This window comes from Lissotriton helveticus, chromosome 9, assembly GCF_964261635.1.
Source record: "Lissotriton helveticus chromosome 9, aLisHel1.1, whole genome shotgun sequence".
NCBI classification, from domain to species: Eukaryota; Metazoa; Chordata; class Amphibia; order Caudata; family Salamandridae; genus Lissotriton; species Lissotriton helveticus.
The window spans coordinates 1,168,177,391-1,168,188,607 of NC_136070.1; the positions used below are offsets into that span (position 1 = coordinate 1,168,177,391).

The window sequence follows — 11,217 nt, forward strand, 5'->3', positions numbered from 1 at the left end:
CGCCGCTGCCCCCTGCGGCCCCGCCCCCTTCCCTCTGCAGCCCTTCCAATTCGCCGCCCCGCTCCCGCCTCCCAGCTGCTCCTCCCTCGCTCTGCCCCCCCCACTCTCCACATATGGCAGAGTGGCAAACGCGCAGCGGGCGTGCCAAAGGTAAGCCCGTCTGTGCCCGTCCGTGCCTGGACCGCGCCCAGCGCCAGAACCCCTGGCCCCCGCAGACACCAGCCCTCCCGCCGGACGTACGACGCCATCGAACTCAACGCACTCAACGCCGGCCGGATCCCGGGATGCTACCGAGCCACCCCGAGACGCACCCACGGACCCTTCAGCTGCCACTCCTGCAAGTTCACCTGCATCCGGACCTGCACTGCACCCGCACCCACCAGGCCGAGCACCAGCAGCAACCACCTGAAGTGCATCCTACTCAACACCCGCTCCGTCCACAAACACGCCGTTGAGCTCTGGAACCTGCTCGATACAACATCACCAGACGTCGCCTTCCTCACGGAAACCTGGATGAACGCCTCCTCAGCACCCGACATCGCCATCGCCATCCCGGACGGATACAAGATCACCCGGAGGGACCGCGGCAACCAGACCGGAGGAGGCATCGCCATCATCCACAGGAACACCATCCGCATCACAACCAACACCGACTACACCCTCACAACCGCTGAACACCTGCACTTCCAGATACACACCGACCCCAGGACCACCCTCAGAGGCACCCTCATCTACAGACCCCCGGGACCACGCACACAATTCAGCGAAGACTTCGCCGACTTCATCAGCCCGCTCACCCTCCCCTCCGCTGACTACATCCTCCTCGGGGACTTCAACTTCCACCTGGAGAACAACAACGACGCAACACCACCACCCTGCTGAACAACCTCGCCAACCTCGGTCTCAAGCAGCTGGTGACCACCCCCACCCACTATGCCGGACACACGCTCGACCCCGTCTTCTCATCCAGCAAGGACATCGCCTTTAGCCACGCCACCGGACTCCACTGGACGGACCACAGCTGCATCCACTTCAGCTTCAGAAAGAACACGACCCACCACCACCAGCAACAGGTTGCATGCAGAAGCTGGAACAAGATCACAGCCGACCAGCTCGCCGCATCCCTGAGCCACGACCCCCCCGCCAGCTCAACGAACCCCAGCCAGGCCGCAAACAACCTCACGAAGTGGATCAGCAACTGCGCAGACAACCTCGCCCCTCTAAGGACCCCGCCTAGCAGACCCGGCAGCAAGAAAGCCCCATGGTTCACCGACGTACTCAAGACCTCCAAGAAGAACTGCCGAGCCCTCGAGAAAGCCTGGCGCAGAAACCCAACACCAGACAACATGACCACCTTCAAGCTCGCCACCCGAAAACACCACCAACTGATCCACACCACCAAGAAAACAGCATTCAAGGAACGACTGGACAACATTGCACACAACAGCAAGGAACTCTTCAACATCGTCAAAGAGCTCTCCAACCTCAACGCCGGAAACAACGACATCACCCCATCACAAGACCTCTGCAACTCCCTCGCCGCCTACTTCCACAACAAGATTGCAGACATACACAACAGCTTCAAGACACAACCGACGCACCCCACGGACGCACCAACGCCCCCCACCACCACCCTCCGCGCCTGGACCCCAATCAACACCGAGGAGACCATACGCACGATGAACTCCATCCACTCCGGATCTCCAACCGACCCTTGCCCCCACCACGTCTTCAACAAGGCCGACGCTGTCATCGCACCCCATCTACCGGACATCATCAACACCTCCTTTGACACCGCTACCTTCCCGGAGAGCTGGAAGCACGCCGAACTCAGCGCTCTGCTGAAGAAACCATCAGCGGACCCCACCGAACTCAAAAACTACCGCCCCATCTCGCTCCTCCCGTTTCCGGCCAAAGTCATCGAGAAGACCGTCAACAAGCAGCTGGCCGCCTTCCTCGAGACGAACGGATCCCTCGACCTCTCACAGTCTGGCTTCCGGGCCAACCACTGCACCGAGACCGCCCTCATCGCAGCCACCGATGACATCCGAGCCCTGCTAGACAACGGAGAAACAGCGGCCCTCATCCTCCTGGACCTCTCCGCGGCATTCGACACTGTCTGCCACCGCACCCTAGTGCAGCGCCTCAGCAACGTCGGAATCCAGGAGAAGGCACTAGGATGGATCATCTCCTTCCTCGCCGGAACGACACAGAGAGTCCGCCTCCCCCGTTCAGATCAGAAGCCACCGAAGTCATCTGCGGCGTTCCTCAAGGCTCCTCGCTCAGCCCCACCCTCTTCAATGTCTACATGAGCCCCCTTGCGGCCATCGGACGCCAACACAACCTCAACATCCTCTCCTACGCCGACGACACCCAGCTGATCCTCTCCCTCACCAACGACCCCGCCACCGCCAGAACCAACCTACACGAAGGGATGAAAGATGTAGCCGAGTGGATGATGACCAGCCGCCTGAAACTGAACTCAGATAAGACGGAAGTCCTCATCCTGGGATCATCACCCTCCGCCTGGGACGACTCCTGGTGGGCCCCTGCCCTGGGCAGCGCACCCAAACCAACAGACCACGCACGCAACCTGGGCTTCGTCCTGGACTCCTCCCTCTCCATGACCAGACAAGTCAACGCCGTCTCCTCGTCGTGCTTCAACATCCTAAGCATGCTACGTAAGATCTTCCGGTGGATCCCCACCGAGACCAGGAAGACGGTCACCCAGGCCCTCGTCACCAGCCGACTGGACTACGACAATGCCCTCTACGCCGGAACCACTGCCAAGCTCCAGAAGAGACTCCAGCGGATCCAGAACGCCTCAGCAAGACTCATCCTCGACATCCCCCGACACAGCCACATCTCCGGACACCTGAGAGACCTGCACTGGCTCCCGGTCAACAAGAGAATCACCTTTCGCCTCCTCACCCACGCACACAAAGCCTTACACAACCAAGGCCCTAGATACCTCAACAGCCGCCTCAACTTCTACACTCCCACATGCCAGCTTCGATCGACCAGCCACGCCCTCGCCGCCGTTCCCCGCATCCGAAGAGCCACCACAGGAGGAAGGTCCTTCTCCTACCTGGCCGCCAAGACTTGGAACTCCCTCCCGACCCACCTCCGCCTGACCCAAGACCACCTCGCCTTCAGGAAGCAGCTCAAGACCTGGCTATTCGAGCAGTAGCAGACCCCCCCCCCCCCCCCCCACAAGCGCCTTGAGACCCTCCGGGTGAGTAGTGCGCTATATAAATGCAGTGATTGATTGATTGATTGATTTACCTTCAAGCACAGCTTAACCCGGTGTTTACCACTATGGTCTGTGAACGTTGTGTTTCTCCCCACGCGATCTGGGAAAAGGACAATACTTTGGTGTATGCACAGCGATGCTTTTTGCATTTACTTGCTGCACAGCTCGCACAAGCGGTGCAGCTTCCAGTGCCCTGTCTCTTAACATGTCCATACAGATTAAGAAGATTCATCCCCCACCAGAGAGCGTACCCAAGTTGATACTAAGCCCTCAACCACATTATTGTGCAGCTTTGAGAATCTCCCTTGCACCCAGGGCCCATGTGCAGTTTATTCAGCAGCATTGTAAGCTTACTGAAGCGAGATCCCCCTTTCCGTCCCCCTCCACCGCCATGCACATGGGTTGCCTTGGATGCCATGGGGCGTAATTACACGTCTGGGAAAAATCTTTCCATGTATGTGGCTCTCCAACACACCTACCCAGGGTGATGATACAAAGTGACTGATTTCCCCCCCCCCCACACACACACACGCACACATTCTATTCATATCTCCCTCCTCCCCAACACATCTGCACTGCAGGGGTCCTCTTATGCCCCTGAGCCTCCCCATATTTTCATTTGTCACAGCCTACATATCCACAGAAGGCAAAACAAAACTGCTTGCTCTGCTGCAATCTTAAGTACTGCTTTTGTTCATACCAACTAAATTATCTGGACAGATGTCAAAGTGGAGGGGTGCTCTGCCAACAAATGTGGTATTTGGCAGCTTACATGAGACCATGTTTGTAAGTACCAGTTTACTCCATGACTCCACCAAAGTTGCTTCCTCTGTCCTGCAAGTTCTTTCTGTGGACAGGGGGCAAAGCTGGAGAAACTGAAGCAGAGCCAGACTGAGGGGTGAGTTTACAAATTATCCTAGAAAGGCCTCTGCCTGCAAAGTAACACATGATTCCCAGCAATGAGAAAGAGGGCTCTGGTGGCTAACTGACCGCTCCAAACCACTTACCACAGCTTTTTCAGAATTGTTTGCAATAAGCAGGACAGGCATTGACCCCAAAGAACAAACGGTTCCCCCAGGCACATCCTGGTGGAGGGCATCTTGGAGTTACTCCTAGTCACCTGGCCAATATCCCAAAATAATTTAATGTAATGCTGAGCTGCTATACAGCTGTTTTGAGTGGAAGAAATTAAGCCAACGCTCACGGAGTTTAAGGGAGAAAATAAAAGCTTCTTTCACAGATTTGGAAAAGCTGAAGGCCAAATGAGCGTGGTGGAGAACTATTCATGCAAACTTGTCTCCATCCAGTTGTTCCCCAACACGTGAGCGTAGAAGTACAGATGATACTGTTCCTCCAGTGGTAGAGGAAACAGATTTTATGGTAGAGGAAACAGATTTTGTGTTCTGTTGGGCGGGCACAATGCCAATTCCGCTTGGCCATACAATGACTAGGTAAGGGATAAATGAGTGAAAGGGAGGCTGGATGGATGGATGGATGGATGGATGGATTAGTGAGGGTGGATGAAAGGATGAATGGGTGAGAGGGTGGATGGAAGGAAGGATGGATGAGTGACCGAAAGGATGGATAACTGAGTGAAAGGATGGATAGAATGAGTTAAATGGAGGATGGATGGATTGAATAGTTGGATGGGAGAAAAGATTGAGTGAAAGGGAGGATGGATTGATTTATGAAAGGATGGATGGATGAAGTGAAAGGATGGGTGGGTGAGTAGATGGGTGAGTGAGTGGCTGGATGGGTGAGTGAGTGGCTGGATGGGTGGGTGGATGGCTGAGTGAAAGTGGATGGATGAGTTAAAGGGTGGATGGAAGGATGTATGAGAGGATGGATATATAGGTAGGTAGCTGGATGGATCGGTTTGGAGAAGGATGAGTGGACGGGAGGAATGGTGAATGACTGAATTATGGATGACAGAATGCTAAAGGTGAACTGGTAGATGGAAGGATGAAGGAATGTATGGATAGATGCTTGGATGGAAGATATAAGAGAGCTCTTCGGGGAACGGTCGTGATGACTTGCTTTGTTTGCTTGGAGCCCGAAGAGCTTTGGCTCAAAGTAGGGGGTATTTTAGTTTTCAGGCTACTCTCTCGCTAGAAGAACAAGGATGTAAGCAAAATTTATGGAGCAATAGATATTTATCGATAATCAGACTTTCATGTACTTACTAAGCACACAAGCAGTTTCCTGTCATCGTGCCTTCTCTCACGAATGGACATGCCAGGACCATGCATTGTATGCTTCCTCATTCACAAAATACTGTTGGATGAGGAAAACCTCTGATGTAGTATTATCAAAAGCCACATCATTTAACACACCTAACTTGGAGACTTGCTTCATGGAACAAACGACGATCATCACATTTTCCGGAGTTTACAAGATTATTTTTCAACATGAAAATGTGAACCCAAGATTAAGAATGCCACAGGTTAGTGCTAACCGCTTCTGTGATCAGCTCAGATAAACTCCAACTACCAGAAATCACCGGGTGGCAGGAAATGTCAAGTACACCCCTCAAGCAGGAAGAGGCAGTAGAAGGACTAGATCAGATGTATTGCACCAACCACCGGGGGACTCGTAATTGAGTATATAATGCAAATAAAAGAGTGCCTATAGATTGAGTGGTCAGCGTAGCAGGGCTATAGAAGTGGCAATGTAACATCAGCAAACTGAGGAGCAGTAGTAATGGAGCATTTTTGGAAGAGTGAGATAAAGCCGACCTCCCCTCCCCCATACACAGAAGGAAGGCAAAAGAAGATTCCAGATTACTCTGCCTGGACAGTCTATAAGGAATATGAGGCAAAGGTTGGGGCCATTTGCTGCCTAAGTGGCAAGTCTAGATTTCGACACTATTGAGTTAACGAACTGGGGAAATATCTGGACCTAGGATGACTGAGAATGAGTGCTACTAGAGAGTGAAACTTTAAACAGATTAAGGGATGGATCAACTTTTTTTCCCCCGGAAAATGTTGGTCAGGTTAAGATTTACACATAAGGGAGTATTCTAACTAAGATGGAAGGATGTCTATTCCACCATCGTTTTTGACATTCTATCTAGAGTAACCCCAGTGCGCCAACAGGTAATGCAGGGGTCCATCAAACAATGAGATGCGCTATCCCGTAAGACACCAGCCGAAAGCCTCTACTTCCCAGACAGGAGCTCGCCCCTCCATGATAACTCAATAGTCTTCACTGCAGCCTGTTTAAATGTAGTTGCGTAACCTGGATAAGTCTCTCCATCCTTGGTTCAAGTTCGAATGGATGCTGGAAAATGCCACTGGGTCATGTGACTCACTGTACAACCCATGCACAGACTTGCCAAATGACTTGGGAAATACTGGTTCTTTATCAGTTAGTTGGGCCCGGCACCCTCAATGCAGCTACAGGTGAGTTCTCTGCTCCCCGAGCACCCTTTATTTGGCTCTCTTCACTTAAGAATCAAGCACCAGGTTCCAACATTCGAAAGTCATAGCCTTGATTCCAAAATCCACACAAGCTTAATGTGATTAATACTATCAATAGATTGAGAGTCACAGTCCCTTCAGAGTCGATTCTGTATGTCTGATTTTTGATGCATTAGAAGGGTAGGGCTTCACTTCTTTGTATTGCTGACACCTTATTCTTCAATTAATCTACCCTTGTTAACTATGTGAATCCTAGCCTGACCAGCAAACTCTATTTCTCTCATATACCCCAATTCCCTTTGCCGCAAGCTTTTCCCGAATAATACTGTATTTGAGGTCCTTCCTAGTGGGTCCTTCCTAGTGGGTACCAAACCTGTCCCACAATGATTTGGTAAATCCATGTAGTGACACTCCTAAAATGTAGTGACACTCCAACACAATCTTTCTCACACATTTATCTAATGACTTGAAAGCTGGCTTTTCCCATGCTCTGAGTAAACCAATGGACCCGCTGTAGATCCTTCAAGGAAATATCCAGTTTCTTGAAATGTAGGATGGTTCCTCTTCACAAACTGAAAACGGGACTGGCTCTACTACTCTACATAGTCTACACTACAGCAAGTCTTGCATGGCTCTTTGAGGGGTGTATTTGACTAGCTCTAGCCTGAGTTCATGGCGTTGATGGGGTGCCCACTTTAAATTATTAAAACAAGGGGTCCTGCCTCCCACCGCGGAGGTACACAATACATTCAATAACGGCTTAAGTTGTACACAAATCACTTTCAGGACTTGTGCATTCACATAATTTTCAGAAAGCCCTGACAAAATCATTTTGTTTTACCCGAGCCTTCATTAATTAATATAATATAGTACAGGACACAGCATCCTTTATAGAGACTTCACATGTTGTACTAGCACAAATGTGTCCAGTAAGGGTAAAGTATAGAATTTAAATGATCAATGTGGTTCAAAGCCTACTTGCTGTAAGACTTGTTTTTCAAATAAAAAAATATTTCTCCACTTTGGCTGACGACCGTGAGCATGTTTTTCATTTCTCTCCAGCTTTATCAGTTGAATCGAGGTCCCGTCATTCTCCATCGGAAACATCCTGTGCAGACCATTCGCGAGATCCTATGAGTGCACAGATGCTGCCACCTCGAACGTTAAATCTCTGCCCTTCAATTAACTTCCCTCCCCTACCGCCATCATTACCTTCCTTTGATAATTTTGAGGTTGCTTCTGATCCGATCCCTCCTCTACCACTGCCACAAGCTTTAGAACGTCACACTTCAAATTCTGCCCAGTCTTCAACAGCCTCTTCCTGTAGTAACCATGATGCCGTTGATTCTGTCTACATTCCTCCACCACCACCGCTTCCACCTTCTCTACGTTGTGTTGCAGATGATTGGATCCCCGTGATACCACCACCGCCACCACTTCCATTTGTCAAAAATCAGGCCTACTTGGATCCTCTGGCTCGATCACTTCCACCCCCTTTCAATACTTTTGAGCCCTCCACTCTCCTACCACTTCCATCACCAGAGCGTAACCATTCCACCATTGGTAAATACTGCAATGCACCATCCTCTCCTCCTTGCATTCATTCAGTTCCAGTTGACTCTACAATGCAGTTTCCATCACCCATCACTCATTTAGCTTCAGATAACTCCAAACTGCTTCCTCAACCTCTAAACCCATCCCAGTCAGAAAGATCGGGGTGTTTAAAAGAAAACCGTGAGACAGCCAGTGAAAAGCAAATGGAGCAGCCTGGATTACTAGAACAGATCCGGAGAGGCATCCCGCTGAAAGCTGTGCAAGTGGATGTTCAGGTAAGACTACACCAGCTTGGAGATGGGCATGTGTATTATTCAGGTAAAGTTACAGCACAAAAAGGTCCTCTAGTTAATGAATGAGCTAACCGGGGACACTACAGTGATTAAGGAACCACATAAATGATTGCGCTGACCTATGCATCCACATTGGATAGACCCAGTACATTGCAGAAGTGCTGCAGACTTCACCCATCAATGTAACTCTACACAGGCTATTTGAGAGGCTAGTAATTAAGCCATCCGTTGCAGACCAGATTATCTCCGCTTTGTGTTGCCTTCCTCGCGTTTGTTGTAATTGAACTGCTGTGCGTTGTGGCTGGAAAAAAATTGAATTGCACCAAAACACATTGGGATATTCACTTCTCTGCAATATTGCAATACCACCATCACCAAGAGACTTCAAGAGCAAATATCTTCGAGGGTAAGGGAATGTCTGATTCTATGACCGAATGTAACTTTAGATGAGAACAACGTACAGGAACACACTACAGTCATGAGTTTGGGCTGAGTTACATGCTGAGGGGTGCTGAGTTGTTGATGATCCGTTATTTATCAACATTTCTCCAAATGGTTCTGCATTCAAGTCACTTTAGTAAAATTGGTTCTTTTGATCATGGATTCTTAACCTGTGGTCCTTGGGGAGGAGCCAAGATGGCGATCGGAACAGTCGCATAACCGCCTCGCTCCGTGATTTCTTCCTCCCCGCCACCTATCCTGTATTTCATCCTGTTCGGGGTGTTCCGAATTTGGTCACCAAGGAAAAGCCTTCACTTACCATCCTTGTCCGGGGCTCTGGCGTGCAGTCATTCCGGCGTTCTGCCCTTGTTGCCTTGCTGGCCTTCCCGGCCCTGACGCCGGGGCCTCGAGTGCTGTGCTTGCCCGGAGATGTTCGGAGTACCGGCGGTCCGGAACCGGTGGAGAGACCCGATGCTGGGAGCCTGAGAGCCGCGGGCCGGAAGCCCTGGAGCGGACCCACCCCCGCGGGTGGGCCACCCCGTATGTCCGATTGCCTGCCGGCCCGAAGAAGAGAAGCCGCGCTGTCCGGCACCCCTCAAGTGGGTAGCCCACTCCTGTTGCTTGTCCCGCCCGGGGTCCGGTGCTGGGCTCCCCCCGAGTGTTGTGGGGAGCACGCCCGTTCTTCTGGTGACTCTCCTTTCTCCGCCGAGCGCCATCCGCTGCGGATCGGTTGTGTGCCCTGGGGCCGCCGGTGCTCCTGGTGGACTTGGAGGCGCCCACGATGATGGCGGCGGGCGGTGTGCTTAAGATGGCGGATGGCCCCTCGGAGAGTCTTTCTCCTGGAGACAGGGAAGTTGCTGCATTTGTCCTCTCCAGCCCTCGTTTGATTCGGGCGGCCCCTACTCGGAGTGCTGTCTTGTCTGCCCTGGCTGCTCTGGGGATCGACCTGTCCTTGAAATGCCGAGACTTGGAGTCGCGAATCTCCGCCATGGCTGCTCCGCCATTTTGTGATGCGGTGTCGTCTTCCCGAATGGTGATGGTTGAAACTTCTCCGGCTGCTGTGCTGGGATCTCCAGCTGGGTGTTTGATTCTATGGGATCATGTGGACCCGGTGCCGATGCTGCAGTGTTTCCTACATCCTGATTTCTCTGCTTCGTGCTGGACAGCCCAGATATTGTGCTTGGCCACGTGGATCGTTGAGGTACTTTTGCATTCTGACTGCTGCCGAGTTCTCCTGGTTGCTTCTTGCTGGCCGGGACGGTGTTTTGCGGAGATCCCACTGGCCTTCCTGGACTGGTATGGACCCACTGTATCATTCTGCTTTTCGGCCGTGGCGGAGTCTGGAAGCTCGACTCTTCATAAAAGTGGACAGGGGTGATTGTGCCGGAGTACCTGTGGGACCCTTTTAAATGGCATCTCCAGGCCTCATTATTTTGGTTAGTTCTTGTTTTTCATCCTTGTGTGGGCCTTTTTCAATGTCCTTTTTGACCTCGATTGGTGATCCGTTGTTGCGGGTGGGGTAGTGTTCCATGTTTCGATCGCTGGCTCCTCTCCTCTCCTGTCCTTCTTTTTCTTCTCCTTCTCTCTCTTTCTTCTTTCTCTTTCTTTGTTATTATTCCCTTTCTCTTTCTTCTATATTTCGGGTGACTCTGGGCGACAGGCACGCTGTTTAGTGGGGTAGGCCGTAGCCATTACAGTGATGTAGGGTGGGGGGGGTGTTTGTTATTTTAGTTTGTTTTGTTCTATGGTCCCTTTTTCCTTTTTCAGGGGGTGGGCTATGTCCCTTTGTTTTCACTCCTTTGTTTCGTACGTGTCCGCACTTTCTCCTTTTCCGGGGCGGGAGGGCCATACATGTGGCGTCCACGTTATTTGTTTGCTGACACTTGTCCTTTATTTTTGAACCTTTGCTGGGCGTGGGATGTCTTTGGGCTTCGCCCTACTAGGGTTATTTGATCGCGTGGGGGGCTGTCTCCCTCCCGCCCCCCCCTCTTTCCCTGTATATGTTGCGTGACGCCCGGTAGATATGGTTCCTGCCTCCTCTATAAAATGTAAAATGAAACCTTTCTTATCCTGGCGCTGACTGATTAACGTCCTTATTTCACGTCTATCCTGTATTCATTCTATTGTACGCATTGATGTTGCCCCTTTTTTGACTCTCCTGCTTTTGCGGCCTGCCCCTGTGGTTGTAGGCCTGCGCTTGTACTTCTACGTGTCTTTCAATAAAGGTTTTAAAAAAAAAAAAAAAAATAACCTGTGG

General features: G+C 51.3%; 1 protein-coding gene across 1 annotated transcript in view; it reads left to right on the forward strand.

Moving 5' to 3' along the window:
• Positions 1–8,585, forward strand: part of LOC144783387 (uncharacterized) — a 166,045-nt gene extending 157,460 nt beyond the window's left edge. The window contains exon 5 of the mRNA XM_078662385.1: positions 7,735–8,585. Within this exon, the coding sequence (XP_078518511.1) occupies positions 7,735–8,585 (851 nt within the window). The remainder of the gene's footprint in view (positions 1–7,734) is intronic.
• Positions 8,586–11,217: the final 2,632 nt, after the last annotated feature.